Source organism: Muscardinus avellanarius (assembly GCF_963383645.1).
Source record: "Muscardinus avellanarius genome assembly, chromosome: 22".
In the NCBI taxonomy this organism is placed as follows: Eukaryota; Metazoa; Chordata; class Mammalia; order Rodentia; family Gliridae; genus Muscardinus; species Muscardinus avellanarius.
In genome coordinates this window covers 5,980,268-6,007,731 of record NC_137808.1, presented here as the reverse complement: position 1 = coordinate 6,007,731, position 27,464 = coordinate 5,980,268, and the positions used below count along the sequence as shown (strand labels likewise).

General features: G+C 48.5%; 2 protein-coding genes across 3 annotated transcripts in view; one reads left to right on the top strand and one right to left on the bottom strand.

Annotated features, from left to right (window-relative positions):
• The window catches only part of SYN2 (synapsin II), a gene marked incomplete at both ends in the record, with an annotated part of 112,163 nt that overhangs the window by 61,391 nt on the left and 23,308 nt on the right, over window positions 1–27,464 (top strand). Inside the window, 6 exons of the mRNA XM_080718030.1 lie at window positions 2,174–2,231; window positions 3,663–3,754; window positions 6,094–6,250; window positions 13,611–13,700; window positions 24,800–24,862; window positions 25,307–25,449. Coding sequence (XP_080574156.1) covers window positions 2,174–2,231; window positions 3,663–3,754; window positions 6,094–6,250; window positions 13,611–13,700; window positions 24,800–24,862; window positions 25,307–25,449 — 603 coding nt within the window. The remainder of the gene's footprint in view (window positions 1–2,173; window positions 2,232–3,662; window positions 3,755–6,093; window positions 6,251–13,610; window positions 13,701–24,799; window positions 24,863–25,306; window positions 25,450–27,464) is intronic.
• TIMP4 (TIMP metallopeptidase inhibitor 4) lies at window positions 16,290–23,068 on the bottom strand (the record flags this gene model as incomplete). 2 transcript variants are annotated; one of them, XM_080718020.1, is made up of 5 exons in its annotated part: window positions 16,290–16,487; window positions 17,419–17,543; window positions 21,280–21,394; window positions 21,759–21,856; window positions 22,930–23,068. In XM_080718020.1, 5 exons carry the CDS (start codon window positions 23,066–23,068, stop codon window positions 16,290–16,292), a joined length of 675 nt encoding a protein of 224 aa, XP_080574146.1. The 2 variants fall into 2 exon arrangements, with proteins under 2 accessions (XP_080574146.1, XP_080574147.1); XM_080718021.1 differs by having other exon boundaries at window positions 16,370–16,468.

The window sequence follows — 27,464 nt, the reverse complement described above, 5'->3', positions numbered from 1 at the left end:
TGTGGTGGGACGTCTAATGTTCATAACATCATTAAATCCTCTGGAGCCGGAAGAAGGAAAATGGAAAAAAAACAAACACGAAAATCCCAGCGCAGCAAAATGAAATGAATAAGTCAGCAGAGGGAGCCTGCTGTGCGGGTTGGAGCGCAGCGGAGTCCTTACGGGCTTGGGTGTGAATGCTGGCTCTGTCGCTGATTCACAGAATGACCCTGACCGTGCCATTTCCCTCCTCTCAACTTTGGGTTAATTAATTAATTAATTAATTTTTGTGGTACTGGGAATTGAGCCTAGGGGCATTCTACCTCTGAGTTACACTCCCGGCCCTATTTCTCCTCCTCCTTCTCCTCCTCCTCCTCCTCCTCCTCCTCTTCCTCCTCCTCCTCCTCCTCCTCCTCCTCCTTCTTTTTCTTTTTTGCAGTACTAGGGATGGAACCCAGGGGCATTCTACCTCTGAGCTACACCCCCAGCCCTATATTTTATTCTTTATTTTGAAACAGGGTCTGACTGAGTTGCAAAGAGCCTCACTAAGTGGCCCTGAACTATATGCGATCCTCCTGTCTCAGCCTCCCAAATGCTGGGATTATAAGCATGAGCCACAATGCCCGGCTCAGTTTTTATTCTTTATTAAAATTTTTTTTTCAGTACCAGGGATGGAACCCAGGAGCACTTTATCTCTGAACTATATCCCCAGCTCTCTTTTTTATTCTTTATTTTGAAACAGGGCCTCACTAAGTTGCGGAGGGCTTCACTAAGTAGCTGAGGCTGGCTTCGAACCTGCAGTCCTCCTGCCTCAGCCTCTCAAATACTGGGATTACAAGCGTGGCCACTATGTGCATCTTGGTTTCCTTATTTCTAAAATGAAGACCTGTCTCCCTGTGTCACAAGGTGTTACAAGGATTAAATAAAATGTTCTTAAAAGCAACTAGCATATGATTCCTAGAATACGGTGCCCAATTAATAGTGTATTTCTTTATTTTGGGAAAAGATTCCCAGGAAACCTCCAATGAAATACGTCCACTGGAAATTTCAGCCATTAGAAAAGCGAGCCTGATCTAGCTGATCGGTAGAGTAGGGAAAGTCCTCTCTACAAACGCAGAACCAGCCTAAATGGGCAGAGGAGAAAAACTTATAGGGCAGGATAATGAAAGCTAGATAGAGCTGGGCATGGTGGTGTGCGCCTGTCATCCCATTACATGGTAGGCTGAGATAGGAGGATTGCTGGTTTGGAGTCAGCCTCAGCAATTTAACAAGGAGCTCTGCAAATTAAGAAGACCCTGTTAAACAACAAAAGATACGATATGATAGGGGAGGGTTGTACGGTGGTAAAACATCCTTGTGAGCCGGATGTGGTGGCGCACGCTTGTAATCCCAGTGCTTGGGAGGCTGAGACAGGAGGATCGCGCAGGTTCGAAGCCAGCCTCAGCTACTTAGTGAGGCTCTCAGCAACTTAGCGAGACGCTGTTTCAAAATAAAAAATAGAAAATAGGGCTGGGGATGTGTCTTGGGGATAGAATGCCCCTGGGTTCAATCCCCAGTACTGCATAAATGAAATAAAATAGAAGATAAAGTATTGATAGAAATGTGTAAGATTGGCCTAGTGTTGAGCTAGGCATGGTGGCACATGCCTATAATTCTAGTATTTGGGAAGATCGCAAGTTTGCAGCCAGCCTTACCTGTAATCCTGTTCGAGAAGTGAGACCCTGTCTGAAAAGAAAAAATAAAAATAGTGCTGGGGTATAGCCCAGTAGATTACCCCTGGGTTTAATCCTCAGTACCTACACACACACACACACACACACACACACACACACACACACACACACACAAACACTCTTGTATTGACTTAGTCTTTAGCGAGAATAATATTGAAGAGATTCCTACTTTTAGGCTTTATGTAGCCAAATACCAGGGATATTAACCATAGAGATCACGAAAGCTGAGTGGAAGGGTGGTGTGAGTTATTTTACAAGTTTAAGCAATCCAAATTGTTTTAAGTCGAGGCTCGAGGAAAAATGGTTTGCTTGAGATGGCAGATGCGTGTCAGAACCCAAGCCTCCCGACACTTGGACGTTTCTTCTGTGGTAGTCCTCTCCTTTGCGAGAGCAAATGTTTGACTCCAAACACTTGAACGAGACTAATTTGTGTGCATGTGTGTTTTTATTCACTTTTCCAGGGCCAAGTGCTTTCGAGGCAAAAAAGTCCTTGGAGATTATGATATCAAGGTGGAACAGGTAATGAGCCAAAGGCTCGAGTGGCTTCTCTCTTTTCACTTTCTCCAGAGCCTGACACTGGGTTCTGGGCTCTCCGCCTCCCCTCTTCTGCCCTTTCCCCAGGGCTCTTCTCTTAGCGAGGCATGGTCCTGAAGGTTACAGCTTGTGATTTTCTTGGCTTCTTTTCTGTGGTCTGCACAGAAGTGCGCAGTATGGCTTAGGGCCCCTCTTGCAGCGCAAGTTTCCAGGCCGAGGAAGACCTTAGAGGAATGTCTTCTCAGGACACTGGCCGCATCTCCGTGTTGCTGGGAGCAGTGTGTTTCCGGGCAGACACACGTCTGCTGTGGAGGTGTGCTGCCGGCCCTGGGCCTCAGAACTTAGAAAAGAACACCTTTTTATAAAGCCCAGAGGTAGAGCACCTTGGACTCAGCCCCTAGTACCCACCCCACAACACCCTTTTGCTTTAATATAGTGAAGTCCTGAAAGAGTACTTTTTTTTTTTTTTAACTTCCTCTGTCCCTTCCTTGATGGAAAGTAGACGGTTAGGTCTGTTTGGGAGGAGGGAGAAGTCTAGCTTAAGTAATGTATATGTCTTCTCTGTAGTCCTAGAAATTGTCCCTCACCCATTTTGCAGTATGTTATGATTTTTCAGAGTATTTTCCAATCCATTATTACATTCAGTTCTTCAGACAGCTTGTTACATAGGCAAGGTTGTTAAAAAAAAATCATCCTCATTTTGTGGATTTAAAAACTGAAACCCAGGGAGAACAGGTAACTCACTTAACATTTTATGCAGCAGTGGATGTGGTGGTGCGTCTCTGTAATCCCAGTACTTGGGAGGATGAGACAGGAGGATCACAGGTTTGAGGACAGCCTCAGCAATGTAGCGAGACTCTCGGTAACCTAGTGAGATCCTGTTTAAAATTAAAAAAAAAAAAGGGCTAGGGGTGTGGCTTGGAGGCAGAATGCCCTTGGTTTTAATCCCCAGTTCCACACACGTGAAAGGAAAAGAAAAGAAAAGAAGAGAAAAGAAAAAGGCAACAACAAAAAAAACCATGTTCTGCAGCTAGTTGGAGGCGGAGCAGAACTAAAGCCCAGTCACCTAAACTAAACGCTAGTGTTTTTATGTTGGAACTGAGAAAGGAGCTATTTGTCCTGGTTCATATCCTCACTATGGAGGCCGCACAAAGGACACGAGGCTGGCAGTCCGAAGACCCAAGCTTTGCTCCTGTGTGTCCCAGTGATTAGTTTGTCCAGTTCCCTCCTTGGGTCAATAAGGGTAATTATCCTTGTCCCACCTTCCCCATTGGGTTATTGGGAGAATCAGGCCAAATTCAGGATATGAAAATGCTCAGAAAACTGTAAATAAATGTTTGGCTCTGGGGCTGCTGCTGTCAGCAAGACTTAGACAAGCTAGGACTGTGGGCTTATTCCCCGACTCTTATTTTTCAGGCGGAATTTTCCGAGCTCAACCTGGTGGCCCATGCAAATGGAACGTATGCGGTGGATATGCAGGTGCTCCGGAATGGCACGAAGGTTGTCCGGTAAAGGCCTCGCTGTCCTCGGGTCACTGTCGCTGCCTCCACCCCTGGCCTGAGGGGCGGGTTCAAAGTCAGGTGTTGGAGCAGCACGGCAGGGCTGTGTGTGGGTGGAGCACTTAGTGAGGTTAGGTGGGAAAGATGGGGTGCAGAGCTCGCTCAGCGGTAACTGGATTCCTGCGAGGGCTCTTGCACCGTCCCTTCCATCAGTGAGGGTTGGTGCTCTTATCTCCTTGTGCATCTCCTCCGACAAACCAGGTTCTATTGTTTTTCAAAAAGTTGGAAGACAACATATCGGGTTCAACGTTCAGTTTCATGTTGAGGTGCTAGATTGACCCTGTGAGTCGGTGGCAGAGCCCTGTGCTCTTCGTTAGTTCTCCTGACTCTCAGCTCTGTATTCTTTCTATATCCCTCACTCTAAGGAACACCTAAGTCTGACTGGGAAACTTAGGATTGGGACAGACATGATGGGTCTAAAAAAGCATCGGCAATTATTGGACACCACCTTGGCAGGTGACATGGTGGTGTTATGTAATATCTGTACAACAGTTCTTTGAGGGAAGTAATGAGAATTCCAGATAGGGGAAATGGTTTCCACAGTGTCATTCTTCCCAGGAGCGCAACGTGACTTCAGGTTTTCAGATCTCAGTCTTGTTCCAGGCGTCCCCACCTCGCCCTGTTCCCGCTTCAATCTTCAGGACCCTGACTCTAAGGCTCCTAGTGTCCAAGAGGACCTGGGTCAGAGACAGGAGAGGCCAGACAGAGTGTGCCTGGAACCTCAACTCAGGAGATGTGAGTTCGTCGATGCCGGGAACTAGACAGAAAGGAGATGCCCATTCAGGTCGGAAGTGAGCTCACACAGGTCCCCAACAGAGGCTAGAGGTAGGACGAGTCACAGAGACGCACACACAGAGGAGGTAATGACAGAAAGGTCCAGCAGCAGGCCCAGGAGGGATCTGGCAAGAACCAGGCAGGGTCCTTCCAAGTGCCGGTGTAGGAATGCAGCTGCTGGCCTCAAGTCTAGAGCTCTGTTCCTCTAACTGGCATTTAAAAGTTTGGAGTTTCATCTCAGGCCTACGGCTTCCAGTGTCCAACAAGAGCTGGATCCAAGACAAAACAAGCCTGACTGGGGATGTCTGGGACAATAGGTCCCAGAACTGAGCCCGAGGCAGCGTAGCCCAAGCAGATGTCAGGCTGACTTGATGCTAAGTCCCTCAGTAACTGAGGGGAGCCCTTTGAGCCCCCTAGAAGAGCCCAGTCTTTGAGCCTGGGTGTGGCTGGGGCTGTAGGTGGGGCTGGCTGGCTGCCTGGGCAGAGGACCAGGTAGGTCATTGCACGCGGTGTGACACTGCTGAGCTTTAGACAGGGGCCCAGGCCTGCGAGCCGCCGCGGCCACGTGCTTTGCTGGCTAGGGCTGAAATGTGGGGAGCTTTCCCATGCCTGGGAACATTCTGTATTCTCAGCACTTCCTGCAGCCGTTGCTCAACCCCAATTCTGCGAAAAATATTTGTACCCCTCCCTAGCGTCCGCTTTGGAAGAGTAACATTGGGAAGTTTGGCATCTGCTCTCCGCCGGCCCGGGCCCTGCTCTCCTGGGGCCTGCTGAGGGCGTTGCTTGCTCTAAGGAGTCAGAACAGGACGCTGAGATCAGATACCTCTTGGTAGCATGGTGGAGGCAGCCTGTTACGTCGGCTTCCAGGACTTGCTCTGAGCACCAACTCTGGAGCTGCAAGGAACTTTTAAGGCTTCCAAATGCTCCCTGAGAACAAGCAAAAATCTTTTTCACTGAGCCCGGCGTAGGGGCGCACGCTTGTAATCCCAGCATTTGGGAGGCCAAGACAGGAGGACCCGGGTTCATAGCCAGCCTCAGCTACTTAGTGAGGCCCTTCGCAACTCATTGAGACCCTGTTTTAAAATAAAGAATAAAAAATAGGGCTGGGGGTGTAGGTTGGAGGTAGAATGCCCCAGGGTTCCATCCCCAGTACCACACACACACAAAAAAAAAACAAAAACAAAATACCCCCCCCCCAAAGAAACCTTTTTCACGGAAGTTGTGAGAATCGGAAAGGGTTTCTTTCCTCCCGAGTTTATGTGCACCTTAGAAAAAGACAATGCTTAGCACAAAGCAGGAGGAAAATGTTAGAAATCTGTTCCCCAAATCTCCTTTGGAAAGTGCCATCATATTTCATTTCCCAGTCAAGAAGGGAAAAATAAATACTCAAGTGAGGTCCCTGTGCTAGCTGACCGTGACACTATTTCTCTGACCAGGGCTTTGGAAATGGAAGGCAGGATGATACCTGAGCTGGGTTGCTGGCTAATGGAAAACCCACCTCTACTTCTCACCAGGTCCTTCCGGCCGGACTTTGTGCTCATCCGGCAGCATGCGTTTGGCATGGCTGAGAACGAGGACTTCCGCCACCTGATTATCGGCATGCAGTACGCAGGCCTCCCCAGCATCAACTCGCTGGAATCCATTTATAACTTCTGCGACAAGCCATGGGTGGTGAGTGAGGCACCCCTTCCCCCGGGGACCCTACTGGTGGGCACTGGCTGAGATGAGGTTTAGAGGAGCTTCAGTTGGGCCTAGGGTAGGCAGGTCAGCACAGTGGTACATTATCACCTGGCATGGTTGGGTGCCTCTGCGGCAACCCATGGTTGGGACCTTTGCTTTCTCGACAGAGTGGTACAAATATTCTTTGAAGAAGTCCTTGGAGGTCTTGTAGGCTCTGCTCTTGGTCTGGACGGCCGTGATAAAAATGCCTCTTTCTGGTCTTTTCATTTTTTTATTTTTTATTTTGGGATTAAGGATTGAACCCAGAGGCATTCTACCTCCGAGCTACATCCCTAGCCCTGTTCTATTTTTTATTTTGAGACAGGGTCTTGCTAGGTTGAGGAGTCTCACTATTTGATGAGGCTGGCTTCTAACCCGCGATCCTCCTGTCTCAGCCTCCTAAGTATTGGGATTACAGGTGTGTGCATCACCACACTTGGCTCTTGTCTTTTCAATGGATGATCTGTAGCCAGGCATGGTGGCACAAGCTCATAATCCCAGTACTTGGGAGGCTGAGACAGGAGGATCCTGCGGGTTCAAAGCCAGCCTCAGCTACTTAGGCTCTCAGCAATGCAGTGAGACCCTGTTTCCAAATAAAATATAAAATAGGTCTGCGAGTATAGCCTGGAGGTAGAAGGCCCCTGCATTTTGTTCCCAGTACCACAAAAAACAAACAAACACACGGATGATCTGACTATTGGAAAGGCCCGAGGCCATTGGGAACGATCCAGCTAGAGGGGCGTTAGTGGCAGAGTTCTGTTGAGTGTTTCAATAACCTTTAAGTGCAATTTGTCTACATGCATATGAATCAGATACCTCTGTGACCTGAAAGTTCCTTTTGAGATCATCAAATCTCACCCCTTCAGTATAGATGTGAAAATGAAAGACAGAATATAAAGCCATTTACTCTAAGCTGCCAACCTCTGGCAGTTTCCCACATTAATATCATTTAATCTCTACGATAACCTTATAGAGAAGAGCTTATTGTCACTTTTTACAGAAAAACAAGACCCAGGAGGGATTAAGTAACTTGCCCATGTTATAGAGCCAGAATTGATCTCAAGTAGGTTGGCCTACTGGTGAGGAAAAGCTGGTCTATTTTCCCCTGTCTTAGCCCATCGGGAAATCTGGGCAGGCACAGGAAATGTGTAGGCAGAAAAAGGAATGACTGTAGGAGGGAAAGTGTCCTGCAGCTGCACCTGGGGTGCTCTGGCCACCCTGACCACGGAGGGGCCGGGGCCGCGGCTCTTCTGCTAGCTCTGCTCCAGCCTGGCCCTCGCTGGAGGAAACACCTGCCCCCATCACATCCTCTTCAATTGTTGTTTTGCCAAAATCAAATTCCAGCTACCAAATACGACGGACTCCCAGGGTTCCCGACATTGGTGACCAACTGGGAGCTTTCTGAACTCCAATCTTCTTCGCCTCTTAGGGAGCTGGAGTGGGTGATTTTTTTTTTTTTTTTTAACCAAAAGGATCTAGCAAGGTTCTACTCTTGATCTTATTTTCACACCTGAACCAATAACTTTCCTGTTGCCCTGGATGCCTGGGAATCCTTACAGTGTAAGAGGAAGAGTAATGAAGGTCCAGAGCTGCTGTGGCTAAGGAGCAGGTTTCAAAAGGGTTTCACCAGCCGGGCGTGGTGGCGCACGCTTGTAATCCCAGTACTTGGGAGGCTGAAACTGGAGGATCGCGGTTCACGGACAGCCTCAGCTACTTAGTGAGGCCCTCTGCAACTTAGTGAGACCCTGCTTCAAAATTAAGAATAAAAAAATAGGGCTGGGGGTATAGCTCAGAGGTCTCATGCCACTGAGTTCCATCCGCAGTACCACACAAAACATAAAAGGGTCTCACCAGCTACATAGTGGAACTATGGGGCCTCCTCATCTCTATTATGTAGCCTTTCTCTGTGTGTGGCTTGAAGTGTCTGGGATTCTAGAGTTCTGTAGACACAGGCTAAACAGACTGTGTCATCTGAGTGTGTCCCCCATCCCAGAAGTGCACAGATGAGGCCCTTTGCAAGTGTTTTCTCTGGATACCTCCCCTTTCTCCTTAGTTACATGGCTTTCCTCCTGTACACACACCCTAACCCAGCCTCAGTCCAGTGATAGAATCTGACTCCCTTTTAGCCACAATGGATGACGCCACTTTTAGCAGTTTTTTCCCCTGGGTGATTTTATGACTAAACCGTGTGTGTGTGTGGGGGGGGGTGCTGGGAATTGAACCCCAGGGCCATTTTACCTGTGAGCTACACCCCCAGCTGGATTGTTTACTCTTTATTTTGAAACAGGGTCTCACTAAATAGTTGAGGCTGGCCACGAACCCGGATCCTTCTGTCTCAGCCTCCCAAATGCTGGGATTATAAAGCATGTGCCACCTCACCCGGCTCATGACTAAACCTTTCTATGTCCTGGTTTCTTTGCCTACAAACTGGGATTAATGGTATTACCTGCCACCAGGTTGCCAGCCTAGTTATTACAGCCCCTTCGTATCTGAAATCTTTTAAACAAGTTCCCTGTTTTCTGTTCCCAAACTGTGGCAGAGGCCAAGGAGGGGAGGAGCAGGGAAAGCTCATGCCTAGGGCTTTGCCCCTTGTGGGACCTGGGATCTGGTAAGGGGTCACACTCTCATCCACTCCCAGACCCAGCACACTGCCCCTGGCATCACACGAGCACAGCAGGGATCCCTGGCCACACGTCAAGTGCTTCCTCAGTTTCATGAAGCAGCTGCCACACAAATCACATTGTACATATTGTTCTCTCCCTGGTAATGGACAATTTTTTTTTGGTACTGGGAACTGAACCCCAGGGCCAATCTACCTCTGAGCTACACCCCCAGCATTATTATTATTATTATTATTATTATTATTATTATTAATTTTTTTGCTGGTCTGGGGATGGAACTCAGGGGCATGTGACCTCTGAGCTATACCCCCTGCCCTATTTTTTATTCTTTATTATTTTGAAACAGGGTCGCACTAAGTTGCGGAGGTTCTCACTAAGTAGCTGAGGCTGTCCACAAACTGTGATTCTCCGGTCTCAGCCTCTTGAATGTTGGGATTACAAGCGTACACCACCACGCCCGGCTTATTATTATTATTATTTTTTGGTTGTACTGGGGATAGAACCCTTCTACCTCCGGGCTATGTTCCCAGACCTATTTTATATTTTTATTTAGAAACAGGATCTCTTAAGCCACCGGGGTGCTTTTTTTTTTTTTTTGGTGGTACTGGGGTTGGAACCCAGAGGCCTTCTACCTCTGGGCTATACTCCCAGACCTATTTTTAAAATATATATATATTTTTTTAATTTGGAAACAGGGTCTCACTAAGTTGCTGAGAGCCTCACTAAGTACCTGAGGCTGGCTTTGAACCTGTGCGATCCTCCTGTCTCAGCCTCCCAAGCACGGGGATTAAAAGCGTGCGCCACAATGCCCGGCTCACCGGGGGGCTTTGAACCTGTGCGATCCTCCTGTCTCCGCCTCCCAAGCACGGGGATTACAAGTGTGCGCCACCACGCCTGGTGTATTATTATTTTTTGAAACAGGGTCTCACTGAGTTGTGGAGGATCTTACTCCTTGCCGAGGCTGTCCACGAACCTGCGATCCTCCTGTCTCAGTCTCCCAGATCCTGGGATTACAGGCCTGCGCTGCCATGCCCGGGTTCCCAGTTTCTTACTGTGGCCGCTCTTGATGTGAGGAGAGGCCTCCAGTGGGTTGGAAAAGCCTTTGGTTTCCCAGCACTAGCATGTCTCTGAGTGTATCAGCTAGCTCTAAAATTGGTCAGGAAGGCCACTGGAATTTCAGAAGTAGAAGTAAGCCTGTTCATGAAAGCAGTATTTCAAGGGAAGTAAGAATTGCTATCAATTATCTGAATTCCTGTCCGTCTTTCTGGTTTTCTTGGAATCAGGGTTAAATTAAAGCATTTAACTTCCAGGAGAGAGCAGGATAACATATTATTCAAACTGATATCCATTTCTCCCGTGAATTGTTTCTTGATTCACTGGCTAAGTGCTTATAATGAGCATATCTTGCTGTTCATTGTCAGTAGCACCCCCAGCTCCCCAGTTCATTCCTTTATCTCTGCACAGAGGAAATAGCCTTTATCAGATATTACTCTGTTTAATTTGTAAGTGTGTACCTGTGACTTAGGTTTCCAGGGAGGCAGAGGTTAGATGCCAAGCCCAGGAACTGCTGGCAGTCAGGTGAGGCGGGTGGAGTGAGCTCCCGGGACGCAGCTGAAGCCTGGGAACTGGCTGTCACTTTGGTCTTGGCTATCCCAGGGCCCTGGGAGTCTGCCGCAGGCCTTGCTGGCATCGGCGCGATGTCTGTGTAACTCCCCCACACCAGGGAAGACAGGGCCCCGCATGCCTTGGTGCCATGCCAGAGCGTGGGCTGCAGCAGGACAGAGGTCCTTTGCGCAGCTGGCATCTGCTCGCTGGGGACGCTGGAGAGCCTCCGAAGCGCAGGCAGAGCAGGGATCCCGGCAGGCCTGGGTGGGCAGGCGGGTCTGGAAGGCCAGGGGGGTGATGCAGGGAGCAGACAAAGGAGGGGTCTGAGGGGCAGTCTTGACAGTCACAGCACACTGAGCCCAAAAATGGCGAGCACCGCAGGGCACAGCCGAGGCTACACTGGGCAAAAGGGTAAGAGCCCCGGGCACGCTCCCAGGGCAGCCCCGACTCCAGGTGTGATCTGGGAGCCTGCGCTACGCTCTGCTTCTTTAGCCCCCATCTCGCTTGTGGAATGGGAGGCCTGGTCTGAAGACTGACGTCTCTTTGATTTGTTTATTATTTTGGGGGGCCTTGGGGACTGAGCTCAGGGACATTCCACCTCTGAGCTACACTACCGGACCGATTTTATTTTTTATTTGAAAACGGGCTTACTAAGTTTCTGAGGCTGGCCACAAACCTGCGATTCTCCTGTCTCAATCTCCCAAGTACTGGGATTACAGGTGTGCCCACTGTGCCTGTCTGAAGTCTCTTTTAACAATAAAATTTTAGGGGATTGAGAATCTGTGAGTCATACTTTCAGTCCTGGGAAGACCTTAGAGCCCTAGAGTTACTGATTTTGTGTCATTAAAGGGCATGGTCCAGGAACTCCAATATTTTCTAGGTTTTTTTTTTTTTTTGTGTGTGTGTGTGTGTGTGTGTGTGTGTGTGTGTGTGTGTGTGTGTGTGCGTGGTATTGGGGATGGAACCCAGGGGCATTCTACCTCTGAGCTACACCCCCAGCCCTATTTTTTATTCTTTATTTTTAAAATAGTGTCTCACTGAGTTGCAAAGGGCCTAACCAGCTGAGGTTTTCCGTGAACCGGGATCCTTCTGTCTCAGCCTCCCAAGTACTGGGATTATAAGCATGTGCCTCCATGCCTGGATTTCTAGTATTTAAAAAATGACAACTATAGTATACCAATAAAAAAATAAATAAGCCGGGCGTGGTGGCGCATGCTTGTAATCCCCGCGCTTGGGAGGCTGAGACAGGAGGATCACACGGGTTCAAAGCCAGCCTCAGCTACTTAGTGAGGCTCTCAGCAACTTAGTGAGACCCTGTTTCCAAATAAAGTATAAAATAGGTCTGGGAGTATAGCCCGGAGGTAGAAATCCTCTGGGTTCCACCCCAGTACCACCAAAATAAATAAATAAATAAATAAATAAATAAGACAAAATCATATTTTTGCCCACAGAAGGTCCACAACAGAAGATCACCTAAACTCTAGTTTTTTAGTGGAGTTTGGGGGGAAATATAATAAAGGGATATTCTTTATGGTATAAAATTTGAAGAAGGAATTAAATTTATCCTTTCAATTTATATATGAAAAAAAAATAGGGCCTGGAGAAGCTAGCATTTGCTGGGCGTGGTGGCGCACACTTGTAATCCCAGTGCTTGGGAGGCCGAGACAGGAGGATCGCACAGGTTCAAAGCCAGTCTCTGCTTCTGAGTGAGGCTCTCAGCAACTTAGTGGGACTTTGTTTCCAAATAAAGTATAAAATAGATCTGGGAGTATACCCCGGAGGTAGATTTGCCCCTGAATTTCATCCCCAGCACCCTCCCCCCAAAAAAGCTAGCATTTGCTCTGAGACACTGAGCAAGTTGATGGGCAAAACAGAACCAGAGGATTCAGTTCCCTAGTAACCCAGTTCTGAGAGGTTACTGCTTCCACAGCCCCTCTCTTCTGCATGGCTCACGTGCCAACATTGCATACAGAGAATAGGACTGAGCTCTGGAGAGATGCCCTTGCTTTCCTTTCTCTGATAAGTAGAAGGTAGGTTTGATCAGATTACTGTCCCTCCTAGCCGTTCCAGATTCTGGAAGCTTGGAGTGCGAATTAATAGTAATGCTAGAGAGAAGAGTCATGCTAGGTTTCCCCTGCTGCCCGTATGCTGGGAGTGGAGGTGCAGGCTTGTGTGAGCAGGGAAGTCCTTTATTTCTGTGGGAAGTGTAGTTAATTCAGGGCCTTAGCAGCAGCTATTTGAAGGAACTGTGGCACTGCCAACTGGGAATTAATGGCTCTGGTTATCAATCTGGCTAAACTACTGTGACCTTGGGCAAGTGACCCCTCTGGGCTTTATTTATAAAAGAGAGAGGGGTACTGGACATGTGCACCAAAAGCCTTTTAACCCTGACACTGAAAGTATGTGTGGTTGGCCCCTTCCCCTTGAAGCTATCTCAAGTTCTCATAGGTGAAGGGTCTAATAGGTTGAGTCTTGGGATGAGTCAGTCCAGAAAGACCGTGTCTACCCTGCATGCATACCATGGCCATCTTTCTAAATCTTCCTGGAGAGCTGCTTTATTCATGACATCCCTTGCTCAAACTCTGGGGGACTCTGTGCAGCTCCCGGGGAAAAACTTCCACTTCTTTGCCTGGCATTTGAACGTCCAAGACGTAGCCCATGTTACATTCTCAGCTTTATCTCATGCCACTGCTCAGAAGAGCAGGTATTTGGAGTTAGAGACTCAAGTCTTAATTCTAACTTCACTCCTTTTCAGTTCTGTGATTTTAGTTAAGTTTCCTACCTCCTCGGGGCCTCTTACTTAAAATGAAGATGTCAAGGTACCTACGTCGTCAGTTTGATGTGAGGATTAAGTGCAGGCCTCTCCAGTTGAGAAGGTGCTCAGTGAATGGTAACCCTTCCCCTTTCCCAGAGAAAGCATTTGTTCCTTGAGACTGGTACTTGTACGCACACTTCTGTCTTCAGTGTGCTTAGTACCAAGTCCTCCACAGAGCGCATGTTGGGCATTTGTGTGATAAGTTGATACTCAGTCTGCCCATAATCAGAGTTGTCTCAGATGAGCCGAAACATTTTCTTTTCTTTTGCAGTTTGCCCAGATGGTGGCCATCTATAAGACGCTGGGAGGAGAGAAGTTCCCGCTCATTGAGCAGACATACTACCCCAACCACAAGGAGATGGTATGTGCTGATCAGGGGCTGGGCCTCTGCTGTTGCCCCTCTGAGCTTGGCCACGTGGGACTCCTTTTCTTAACCCCAAGGACTCCACTGGGATGGAACTGTGGACTTCTTTGTGGGGGGCTAGAGTAGCTGGCTATTAGCTGACAGCCTCCTGTTTTCAAATTCTGGAGACAGAACAGGGAAGAACAGAAACAAGGGCAGTTAGCCGGGCGTGGTGGCGCACGCTTGTCATCCCAGCATTCGGGAGGCTGAGACCGGAGGATCACAGTTCACAGACAGCCTCAGCTACTTAGTGAGGCCCTCCGCAACTCAGTGAGACCCGGTTTCAAAGTAAAGAATAAAAAAAGTAGGGTAGGGGTGTAGCTCAGAGGTAGAATGCCCCAGGGTTTTATCCCCAGACCCACAAAAAAAAAAAAAAAGAAAAGAAAAAAAAAAAAAAAAAGAAACAAGGGCAGTTTATTCCATCTGTGAGAGTCACAAACCTTTGGACCAGCAGCACGGTCTCACGGCTTGGGGTTAGGACTCTGTTTCTGCCATATGTTGGAAGACAAGTTACATTCCCTCACTGCTCATTGCCCAACTGGACAGTCAGGTGGGTATAACTATCCCTGACAAGACCTCTAATATGGCATGTGTCACATTTAAGTGAGATTCTCTAAGTCCTAGCCTTGTGCTAAAGTGTGAAGCACTCTGGAGATAAAAGATGTGGCTCCTATGATTATTCACCAAACTTCTGTTCCCTTGGCTCCCGCAGATGGTGGGAGGCTGGGGAAACACCATGCCTTTCTAGGCGGGCAGCAGCAGCAGAGAGATGGCAGGTTAGGTGATGTTTTCCTCCAGGGCAACCTGGACCACAAACTCCCATCCTTCTTTCTGTCCCCGTATCCTCCGCCCAAGGAGAACGTGGTCACTTGGTGATTCTGCTTAAACCACCAGTGGACACGCTGCCAAAGCCTTTTTCCTTCTAGGACAGAGATCATGTCTCCCCCTGCCCCACTCCAAAAAGGATCCTCATTGCCAGCACGTTTATAGCTCCTGAGCTGTCTTCTGGAACAGGAAGCCCTGCTCACCAGGAGATCGTACATAGGAAATGAAAAAAATAAAAAGTGGAGTGGGGCGTGGTGGCCCATACCTGTGATCCCAGCACTGGGAAGCTGAGACAGGAGGATTCCAGGTTCTCACCAGTCTCGGCAATTTAGCAAGGCCTCCTGCAACTTAATGAGACCCTGCTTCAAAGTAAAAATAAAATAGGGCTGGGGGTATAGCTCAGAGGTAGAAAGCCCCTGGGTTCAGTCTCCAATATCATAAAAATGAGGAGGAGGAGGAGAGGGAGGCCGAGGAGGGGGAGGGAGAGGAGGAGGAGAAACACAAAACCTTGGGCCTCAAAAAAACTATCTCCATCATCTTTGCCAGAGTTTCCCCCAGGGAGATGCTCTGGAATTTTAAGCCCTAGTCCTTAAGAAATCCTAGAGGCCAATATCAAGGCAAGCCAGGAAGGCTTGCAGAGACTGAGGAACCCTAGGAGCCTGTGGCTGAAGAGCTCGGGAATCCAGGACACAGTGGTGAAGGGACTGAGCTGTAGGGTGGAGGGGCTTTCTGGGGGATCGAACCTGGTTTCTTCTTGCTAGCAGGGAATCTGGCAGGGCTGAGCACTGAAAACAACACATCAAATGCAAGGTGTCCTCCTCCTCTAGCATCCTTCCCCCAAGGGTCCTTGTGTTATTTCTCTCCTGTCCTCCATCCTGAAATTTCCCCTCAGGAGATCACCTCTTTGAGATGCCAAAGGCCAAAGAAGAGGGGTTTTCTGCTCTGCAAGAGAAAGGCTTTTGTGGCTAAAAAAAGTTTTAAATAGGAAGGAAGACATTAGTAACTTAAAAGAAACAGGAGAGAAACCCTCTGGATATTAGCTGAGGGCATCAGGAATAGTTAACCTAGAGGGGAAAAAAAAAATCTAGTTTTACCCAAAGTGATGCGCTAACGGGCCAGAGCTGCCAGGAATGGTATCAAGGGACTGCAGCACAGGGAGGAAGCTTGGGCTGTTCTAGCCGTCACACGGAGTGACTCCGTGTCCCCCAGGTAGACGAGAGTGCACTTGAGGATGTGTTGAGACAGTAGGAATAGAGGACACACAGCTATGGCATGTTGTTCATTCCAGTCCTGCCAGTGGACCTGTTTATGAAACTGTACACCCGCCTTCTGGTGTCACACATCAAAAGGCTACACCTTCTCATCTGTACAACACTTGCCATTTTCCTCCTGTCACATCAGTTAAGGTAAATGAAAACATTTTCCTGGGGTGAAAAAGGAATAGTCCTGGCTTTGGAAAACAAACTAATCCAGAATGGGAACTTTCAGGAACAGGTAGAAGCTAGACTAATGGGGTTTGGGGGCGTGGGAGAGAAGGGCTGAGGCCTTTGATACAAGCTCCTAGGTGCCCTATCCTGCCATGATGCTGGCCAGCCCGTCCACTTGGCACCTTCCAGTGGCCGGCAGGACCAGGGCAGGCGGTGATAGTCAAAGCTCCATAGGGCAGGACAACTGGCTTTGTCTTCAGGACTCTTGGGGAGATGTGGTGCTCACTGGTTCCCATTAGGGCTGGATGATGTCAACAAACTCCTTCCTAAGGGTCTGACGTCCCCGGTACCAGCTGCAGGTGCCATCCACGTGCTTCATGCAGACGTAATGCTGGGCCTGGTACCCATACAGCTTTCGCTCCAGCAGCCAGTCTGTCCAGAGGCACTCGTTGGGGGCTGAGATGGTACAGGGCACCGTGTAGCAGGTGGTGACCTAGAGCCATGATCACAGCATCAGTAAGTGGGATGTCTTTCTCTTCCCATCACTACCTCAGATTCCTACAACCTGTCTCAGCTGCCCCATCTTCTGAAACCTTTCCTAGTTCCCAAACTGCCCCGAGTTTCCCTTGCCCCTGCTCCCTGTGGAAATATTGCCTTTTGAGTATCATTTCTGCAATTGGCCGCTGACCTGGAGCAAGTCATTTCACTTCCCAAAACTTTAGTTTCTTTACCTTAAAATGGAAATCTTAATTCTTCAGAAATTCATTATGGAGACTAAATTAAATACTTAAGATAAATCAATGATCACAGCGCCTAGAAAAGCCTAGACTGTCTTTATTTATTTATTTATTTATTTTTGGTGGTACTGGGGTCTGGAACCCCAGTACCTTCTACCTCCGGGCTACGCTCCCAGACCTATTTTATATTTTTATTTGGAAACAGGGTCTCTTAAGCCAGCGAGGCTGGCTTCGAACCTGTCTTTATTTATTTATTTATTTATTTATTTATTTATTTATTTTTGGTGGTACTGGGGTCTGGAACCCCAGTACCTTCTACCTCTGGGCTACGCTCCCAGACCTATTTTATATTTTTATTTGGAAACAGGGTCTCTTAAGCCAGCGAGGCTGGCTTCGAACCTGCGCGATCCTCCTGTCTCCGCCTCCCCAACGCGGCGGAGGTTTAAATGTCATTTCAGTCTGCTTTATATGAAGATGGCTCTCCTAGCGAAAATGAGCAGAGACTGGATTCTGTTGCTCTCCCTTCCCCCACTTCATGACTCATGGCAGAGCAGTAGTGATAGTAATAGCAATCATATAGCAAGCCAAGAAATGCACGCACAAATGAAGGAACACGTGAAGGGCAAGGCTGCGAGGCTCAAGACCTGCTGCCACCCCCAAACGTCTTAGAAATGGACATCCTCTTACTTGGCAGCCGCAGTTCAAGTGGTAGTGATGATTCAGACTTTCCCTCTGCACCAAGGACAGGTCTTCCCAGGGCTCGATGTAGTTGCACAGGTGGACGAAGACTTTTCCATCACTGAGGACCTGGCCTGATAGAGGAGGGGATACAGAAGGGAGGCTAGCATCTGCTTCCAGGGACCCTAGGCCTGAGTCCTTGTGGAGCCCCAAACTGCAGCCCCTCTGACGGCTTTTAAATTTTATTTATTGATTTTGATGCTGGGGATTGAATCCAGGCTCTACATATCTCAAACACATCCTTTGCCACTGAGCTATACCCCCAGCTTCCAATGCCTTTTTGGTGGCAGTGGTAATGTGAAATGTAACAAAGGAACCAGAAAATATCCTATAAGCTTCATAGCAAGAGAGTAACACGTGTTTGTTTAAGGCAGAATTGTGGGGTCTGATAAAGACCTATTTCTTTAAGCCTAGTGCAGAGAGAAGAAGGTTTGCTTTACAGTTACACTCTGAGTCGGGCATGGTGGTGAACACCCATAATCTTAGTACTTGGGAGGCTGAGACAGATTACAGGTTTGCAGCCAGCCTCAGCAACTTAGCAAGACCCTCTGTGACTAAACGGGACCCTGCTTCAAAATTAAAAAAATAAAATAGGGCTGGGGGTGTAACTCAGAGGCAGAATGCCCCTGGGCTTGATTCCCAGCAAAACACACATACACACACACACACACACACACACACACACACACACACACACACACACTCTTGGGGGGGGTACTGGGAGTATAGCTCACTAGTAGAGCATTTGCCTGGCATGTGTGAGGCCCCGGGGTTTGGTCCCAGCACTGCAAAAAAAGAGAAAGGGGTCTCCCCTTATTTTCTTTTGTTACTAACCAGGAGACCTTAAAGAAAGTCACATAACCTCCCAACGAGAAGATAAGAAGAACACAGTTGTTGAGATTAATGAGATGATGTCTGTGGAGTTGCCAGTACAGTTGTAGGCCCACAAAAGATGTTCAGGAAATAGCAGGTTTCCTCCTTCTTTTCAGTCTTTCTCCCTATTTACCCAGGCCAGCTTCTGCACCCTGGATACCCGTCTTGGTGAGTCTTTTCTGTAGGAGATTCCCCTGCTTTTCTTATCAAGTGCCTTCCTATATTTCAAAGACCCTTTGTCCTCAAAGCCATCCTGACCATGCGAGTCTTCACCTCCTCTAGAACTTGAGTCACTCAATATTCAGTCATGAACAACTACTGTGATCCAGTGCCAGGAATACGAAATTAATTAGTTAATAAAAATAAAAATAAATAAATATGACATGATCTTGGCCTCCAAGATGCTGAAAAATGAGGGGGGCAGACAGCTTAAAAAGCCAAAAAGTACCATGTTGTGTGATTACACACAAGATGTAGAATAATAACAAGGAAAGTACAGTGATCTCTGTGTAAGGCAGAGATGTGGACAGAGGCAGAGGTCTCAGAGAAGATGATGCTTGCATTGTGCCTTGAGGCCTGGGTGGGAATGCATCTACCCAGGGGCTTCCGGGCATGGGGACCATCCTGTGAAAGGCAGGTCAGCTCGGCAGCACACCACCTGCAGCTACAAGCAGGGGGAAGAAATGGACAGAACTGTCACTGACCAGTGGCAGGAGACTGAGCTACGGAGGTCACCAGTGTTCTGGTCACAATAGGCTTTCTTAACTGGTAGAAGAGTGTCTGCCTTCCCCTGCAGGGCATGGGTAACACTGATGGCTCTTCTGTGTACTATGTCATTTATAACCCTGGGTTACACTTGACCTTTTTGTGTGTATGTGTGTGTGTGCTACTAGGGATTGGACCTAGGGGCACTCTACCTCTGGAGCTATACCCCTCATCCTAGTTTAATTTTTATTTTGTGCCAGGGTCTTCCTAAATTATTGAGGGCCTTACTAAGTTGCTGCGGCTGGCCACGAACCTGCGATTCTCCTGTTTCAGACTCACAAGTACTGAGATCACAAGGGTGTAGCACCATGCCCAGCTACATCTGACCTTCTTGAGGGTCAGAAAAAAGCCCCGATGCAGGTGAGAGTCTAGCAGATGGCTAGACACAGGGCAGGTGCTCAGGAAGGAAGCGGGATAGCAGAGATTGAAAAGGTCCGGTCCTGTCTCTGCCTCTCCTATCCAGCAGCTCCCCTGGTCAGCACAATTTCATATCCTGAGAGCTGGAAGCCCCTGTCAGTGCTGCCTGCAATGGCAGTCACTCCTCAAGAGCTATGTCTGGACTGTGGACTTTTTTTTTTTTTTTTTTTGGTGCCATGGATTGAATCCAGGGGCATTCTACCTCTATGAGCCCTTTTTATTTTTATTTTTTGAAAATATTTTTTATTATTTTATTTCTACACCCCAGCCCTTTTTATTTTTGTTTTTGGAAACTGGGTCTTGCTAAATTGTTAAAGCTCTCACTGAGATGCTCAGGCTGGCCTCAAACCTATGATTCTTCAGTCTCAGCCTCCCAAATACTGGGATTACAGCCATGAACTGCTATGCCCACTTGGACTGTGAACTCTGAAGATGATGACTGTGTGTGTGTGTGTGTGTGTGTGTGTGTGTGTGTGTGTGTGTGGTACTAGGGATGGAACCCAGGAGCATTCTACCTCTGAGCTACAACCTCAGTTCTATTTTTTATTCTTTATTTTAAAACAGGGTCTCACTGAGTTGCAGAGGGTCTCAGTAAGTAGCTGAGGCTGGCCGTGAACCTGCAATCCTCCTGTCTCAGCCTCCCAAGTGCTGGAATTATAATCATGCAGCACCGTGCCTGGCTATGACTTGCTTTTGAATCTCCACTTTCTTTCCCTTGGCCTGGCAGCGTCTCATGCACTGTTGAATGGGTAGCTAGAACTCTTCTACCCATTCCCCGCCCGAGGTGCTCTTTATTTAAAGGAAAGCACCACTTTCTTTCTAAATATTTTTATCTTTCTACAAAAAAGGGGCCAGTTTTGATCCTTCTCACATAGTAAAGCTTCCACAGTTGTCCACAACCACACAACTACCTCCTTTCCCTGAACTCCACAATAATTTAGAGTTGTATTGATTCATGGATGGGATCATATTCTTGCAGGGTTCTTTGATTGTTCCATTCCAACCAATTCAATGTGGAGGAGACTTGCTTGGGTCCAGGTTCCTGGAGACAGAACTGTGTTAGACTCAAAGATCCCCTTAGGGTCTAGGCAAAAGGGCAGAGATGAACCCATAAGGAGCAGTGTGGGAGCTTCAAAATGGAACTGGATGCTCTATGCTGGGAGAGCAGCCTATCCTTAAAATAATGAAGCAGTGGCCAAGACGCCATAAAGGGGACTCTGCCCTGGAAGGGAGGGTACCAGGGCTCTTCCCAGCCAACAGGCTATTTGTCACTAAGACAATTCCACAGTTCTGGCAGCTTTTATTTTGAGGTGTGTGTGTGTGTGTGTGTGTGTGTGTGTGTGTGTGTGTGTGATTGAACCCATGGGCTTTCTACCTCTGAGCTATTTGTCACTAATAACAGTTCTGCAATTCTGTTAGCTTTTGTTTTGCGGTGTATGTGTATGTGTGTGTGTGTGTGTGTGTGTGTGTGTGTGTGTGTGCACGCGCGCGTGTGCATGAACTATACCCCCAGGCCTTTTTATTTTTGAAACATGGTCTTGCTAAGTTACTGAGGGTTTCACCAAGTTGTTGAGGCTGCCCTCGAGTCTGTGATCCTCCTGTCTCAGCCTCCCAAGTACAACAATTCTGTTTTATCCCTAAGGAAATGGAAAGTACTACCTGACTCAGCCTGCTGTCCAAGCAAGGCCTGCATCTTCCATTATTACCTTCCATAGGACAGATTCGTTCAGGGCCAGTTGCTGGGCTTTAACTTACCAGTCAGAAGATACTGTTTCTGGCTGTTGGCTTCTAATTTCACACCGCACAGAGAGGAGTCAAAAGGGGTATAGATATATTGAACATCCTTGATTTTTTCAAATCCTTTAAACATCTGAAAGACAATCATAATAAAGCAACATTGAGTTAACAAATGGACTCTGAGTATCAACAGGCAACACCTTCTCATTTCTCAGTCTAAAAATTCAGATTTGGTGCACATGGATGACCCTACTGGGTTGTCTCGGTCTTACAAAGTCAATAAGTCAATTTTGTTTTGTTCCTGTGCGAGGGCAGGTACACACAGGCAGCTCTGGATTCTGTGGACCCCAGACCAACATTTCAGGCAGTTCCACTAGAGTTCTGTGGGCCAGGGCCCCTGATTCACTGCGCCTGATGCCCACAGGCCGCCCCTCCTGGAACACAGACCCCATCCCATCAGCCCACCACCCGTAAACGCCCGCTCTCACCCCATGTACCTTTATCTGTTTGATTTCATACCGGATCATTTTCTGAGCATCAGCAGGGTCTGTGCTGGCAGGAACGACCTTCTCGCTGGAGATTTTGGCGCGGATCACTGCATGGGAGGAGAGACCTGGGTGGTCTGGGTGTCTGGAGAAGTGCCTAGGGAATCCTTGGTGTGGGTGCTACTGGATCTTTAACAGTGGGATGTCTGGGGGGGGGGCGGAAACTGGTCTGCACTTGCTCAGCCTTGGTGCTCTCTCCGCCCCTGGGAACCTGGTAGTTTGAAGAACTCTAGTTCTCCAAAGGCCTGGGTACCTGGGAAGAGGGGAGGAGCCCAGGCGCTGGAGGGAGGGGGAGCTCCTTGAAGACCTTCCCCGTGAGGCTCGTCTGTTGACATAGCTCAGGGATCTTATTAGAGCTCTTCCAGAGTTGGCATTATTAAATGTTTGTTGAGTTCATAACTGTTCTGACTCTGCACTGAGAAATTCCATCTCTGGCCATTGGGGCATTTATCAAAAACTTCATGAAGGGCTTCCTCTATGCCTGGCCTTGCCCTAGGCACAGTGCCCACAGCTCTGATGAGGATGGGGTCCCCCCGACGTGCCGAACTGTTGGTCCAGTGGAGGCACACATAGAAAAACAGTATCATGGCCTGGGAGAAGGGCAATCTGATAGAAAGGCTGTGGTGACCAGGGAGTCTGGAGGCCTTCAGACCAGGGGCCTGAGTTCCAGATCTCTAGAAGGCTGAGTAGGAGTTTGCAGGAGCTTAAGCGTGTGGGGGAGGGCATCCAAGTAGAGGGAAAGGGCAAAAGGTACGTGTTGGGGTAGGGGCATGGTGGCCACCTGGGTCATGAACCTGCACAGAGGGAGGTGTCATCACAAACCCTGCCTTTCCTCCTCCCCACCAGCCAGGGTGCAGAATAATGACTAGGTAGCGCCTGTGACACCTTGTCCAGTGAAACGCCAGGATGGAGGTGAGAGGTCCCTGCGGAGGTCCCAACACTGTATTTCCTTGCCAACCAGGCTCTGGGCTTTCAAGGTTGCTATGGTGCTGCCCCCCCATCACCCTCAGCCGGAGGTCGCAGTGCGAGGATTCGAGCTCCTCCCCTTTCCAGCGCAGCCCCACACCAATCCCCACCCCGACCATGACCATCCCCCTCCGCGGCCCTCCGGGGTCGGACTCACCCAGCGCTGAGCGGCAGACGTGCTCCTGCGGGTGCGCGGGGGCGCAGCTGCACGCCTCGCCCAGCCCCGCGGGCCGCAGCAGGGCCAGCAGCCGCAGGAGCAGCGCCCAGCGTGGCGCAGCCCGGGGGCTGCGGCGCATGACCCCGCCGAGCCCAGACTGAGTCTGTGGGGTCTGCTGGACCGAGCTGCCCCTCCAGGGCGCCTCCAGAAGGCGTAGCGCCCCCTCCTCCTGGCTTTATTCGGTAGCCCTAGGGCCAGTCCCGCCCCATGGGCTCCGCCCTCCTCTGGCTCCAGGCCACCTGTGGCTGCTGGACCCAAGGCTCGCAGGACTGACAGACTGCGAGATGAAGGGGGAAGCCCGGAGAGCTGGAGTAATTAAGCCGTCTGGAAATTGAAGGGAGGCACTGGGAGAGGGGATGGAGTCAGGAACAGAAAGCAACAAAGGCGAATGCAAGCGGGCAGAAAGATACAGGGACCGCGATTCAGGCCGAAGGAAGCAGGAGGAGAGGCGCACACAGAAAGGGCGAGACAGGCAGAGTCAGAGAGAGGCAGACGGAATTACAACAGGCCAAAGAGACAGTGACAGAGAAGGACGGACCCTTGCTGAGCTGCACACTGGGCATGAGACAAGCTACTCAGGGCCGCTTTCAGCTGCAGGAAGTGTTTTCAATGCCCTATTTATGAGGCTCCAAAGCAACAGCAAACAGTGAGGGGACTGGGGCAGAGAAAGTTGGGGTGTGTGTGTGTGTCTTGGCGCTGTTGGCTGGGGGGTGGGGAGCCATGTCAGGGAAAGCGGCCTGTGTTTTAGAAACCCTTGTTCATAGCCAAAGCCTTAGCCTCGGGGATCGCCATGGTAGTTCCCTGGGTGGGGCTCCAGCAAGTATGTCCCACCACACTTTGGACCTCAGAGCCCCGTGTCCCGGGACTACACTGGTTCTCATCCTGTGTAATCTTCCAGTGGAGACTATGTTATAGAAGGTGGGGCAGCTTTGAAAATAAAGTGCACGGGGGTCACCGTAACCCAAGCCTTCTCCACTGTTTGATAGCACAGCGTTCCAAGGCTTTGGAGAGAAAGCTTGCAGAAGGTGTTTTCATAAAATGCTACACTGGGAAGCAGGAGGCCGGGTTCTGATTCTGTCACCACGTGGTTTTTGGGTGATCTTTGTTTCTTATGGCCTCAATTTTTTTTCTTCTCCATTAAAGAGGACCAAACTACATGATTTCTTCCTTTGTCATTTTTTTCAGAGTTAAGGATCAAACCCAGAGCCTTGCACAAGCTGGGCAAATGCTCTGCCATTGAGCTACATCCCCAGGCCTGAAGTGCGTGATTTTTAAAGCCCTTTGAAGCTCTTAGCATCTACTGGCTTTAGCCAAGAATCCTGAAATCCTCAGGTCAGATAGTCTTGGTATCTGGTCACACCTGGGTACCATGGAGATCTGACTTTTCATCAGAGTCACCATTATTTTCTCCAGAGAACAACTTCCACTTGGGTAGGATCAGTGATGTTGAAAAAGAAGGAAACCAGCTAGGTATGCTGGCGCATGCGTGTAATCCCAGCACCTGGGAGGCTGAGACAGGAGGATTGAAGGTCCAAGGCCAGCCGTAGCAACTTAGGTCCCTCAGCAACTTAGCAGGACAATGCTTCCAAATAAAAACTAAAATAAGGCTGGGGGTGTGTAGCTTAGATGTGGAATGCCCCTGAGTTCAGCCAAAGAACACCCCCCCCAAAAAAAAAAAACCAACAAGGACAACAGCAACAAAGAAGTGAACTGAAAAGGAAACCGAGTCAGAGAAAAAGTCTAAGTTCAAGTCGGTGTTCAGCTGGGCTCTTCGCACAGTGCCCAGACCATTTCTCTTCTTTTCTTTCAGCTGACCCTGCCCACATTCCCTGTGGTAGTGAAGATTGGCCATGCTCACTCTGGAATGGGCAAGGTGAGGCTGGGGGGCATTTTGCAGGACGGAGCTCAGTGATGGGATGCTCGCCTCACGTGTGCAGGGCCCTGGGTTCCATCCCCAGGACTGCAAAACCAAGACACAAAGGCCAGTTGTCAGCAAGCCCATTGGCGGGCTCTTCTTCCTCTGTTACTGAATCCTTTTCGAAGAGATAATTCTGGCCCCTTAGAAGGCACCAGTGTTGCTCCACCATACCACTTTCAACAAACAAAGTGAAGGCCACCTGATTGGTTCATTGGGTTGTTTGTAGCCAGTGTGGCCCTAGAGCCCTGTGAGGGGAAGCTAGAGAGAAGGGGCCTCTTGAAGAGATGTGGTTGGATGTTTGTGCCTGAATTGGAAACATCATGGTCATACTCTTAGCTCTTGTGACTTCTCTGTGTGTATATGTCTCCGTTTTTCCTCTTTGCCTCACTCCAACATTAGGTCAAAGTGGAAAACCACTACGACTTCCAGGACATCGCTAGCGTGGTGGCCCTCACCCAGACCTATGCCTCAGCAGAGGCCTTCATTGATGCCAAGTATGACATCCGGGTCCAGAAGATTGGCAGCAACTATAAGGCCTACATGTGAGTGGGAGTGGGGGTTCCAGCACACGCTCTCTGTTTCTCCTTAGCAACCAACTCTCAGTTGAACTTCAGCTGGCTCGCAGGGCAAGTGAACAGAAAGAACGTATCACTTCACTCAGGAATTTTTAATCGGGTTCCTTTTTAATTTTTTGTGTGATACCGCATAAGGAACCCAGAGGCATTCTATTTCAGAGCTACACTCCCAGCCCTATTTTATTTTTTTTATATCGAAACAAAGCCTGACTAAGTCGGAGTGGGACCTGCGAGATTGCTGAAACCGGCCTCAGAATCGTGATCCTTCCAAGGACTGAGATTTCCAGGTGTGTACCACCACACCTGGCTAATTGAAGTCCTTTTTAAGTCGGAGAACAGAAACCTGTGAACCAAGATAAGAAATAAAATTAATATTAATTTTCACTGTACTCTAAGTGAAACTTAGCTTTCTTCTCAGTTAGGAGCGGAATCCACAAACAACAGTTGTGTAATACATTGGACGTTTTGTCACCAAACGTCGTCATGGGCATTCTCCATCACACTACAGTTGTGACATGTATCTGTAACTACCAGTTATTCTTCTAACTATGTAAAAATCATGGTAGTTATTACACCTGCCACTGCATCCTATTGTTTACAGAAATATATTTTACTAACCAAAGATGTGTTTGGGTACCTTTGCTATCTTACATACTTTATTTTATACATTTGCACACCTTATATATTTTATACATTGAAAGGGCCATCCCCCAGTACCACTGCCCCCCCAAAAAAAAAGAAAGGGCCCATGTGTTTCACCAAACTGTTAAAACAAACTACCATTTTTAGTATCCAGTCCTGAAAATGCTACAGAGCATTAACAGCCTAGTGGTTATTAAGTAAAAGACTTCTCTACATAACTATATCTATTTAGCAGAATGGAAAGTTTAAATTTTCCCTCATTAGAATTTTTTGTGTATGTAGTACTAGAAATTGAACCCAGGGTATTCTACCTCCAAGATATAGCCCCAGCCTTTTCTTACTTTTGTTTTGAAACAGGGTCTTTCTAGGTTGCTGAGAGTCGCTCTGCGTTGCTGAAACTGTTTTCAAGCCTTTTATCCTCCTATCTCAGCCTCCCAAGTACTTGGGTTACAGGCATGTACCAGCGTGCTTGGCCTCCCTCATTAGAATTTATGTATTTATTTATTTTTATTTTTTATTGGTGCATTGTAGCCATACATCTTAATAGGGTACAAGATGGCGGAGGCATACATGCACACATCACTCATTTAGCCCTTCCCCCATTCCCACCCCATTCCCTCCCCTCCCTCCTCATGTTTGGTTTAGTGACTGACTTTGATATGTTTGTGAATGTACATCGTGTACATTAGGGAATTTCCTCTTCCCCCTCCCCTCCCCTCAGTTAAGTGGCCTTATTTGCTCATCTATAGGCTCTCCTTCTTCATCTAGAGTTCCTCCTATGACCCATTTCCCCCCCTAGCTTCTGCAGATCAGGAAGAGCATCCCATTTCTTACTTTCCTCATTAGAATTTAAAGAGAAATCCCAAACACACATGAAGGATGGGCAGCCAGAGAAGCTGTAGATGGCGTTTACTTCTTTATTTGCAAGGAAGGAGCCACCAGTTTTATTTGGGAGAACATTTAGGCCTTCTCAGCTTCTCGCCTTCACACCTCTTCCCCAGACTTTGGCTATATCCCTGCTGTCCAGAGAAGGACTTGACTTATCAGGAGCCAAGATGAGGTTTGGACTTCTTCCCCCCACCCCATCTCTACCCCTGGAGATGCCAAAATATCCCTGTTCGGAGGAAAGAAGATACTGATCCTGCTCCCACTCTCAGTAGGCCATGACATGGTAACCTCTGCAGAGGTCACGTGGCCTGCAAAGTCCACAGGCAGATGAGCTGTCACTGAGTGGTCACTCAGTGTCCACTCTGCCCCCATCCCTCACAGAGCCTGGATGCATCTAGGCCCAGTGTCCTGTTGTTACAGAGGATGTGAAGTCTTCGGGAACCTGGCAAACT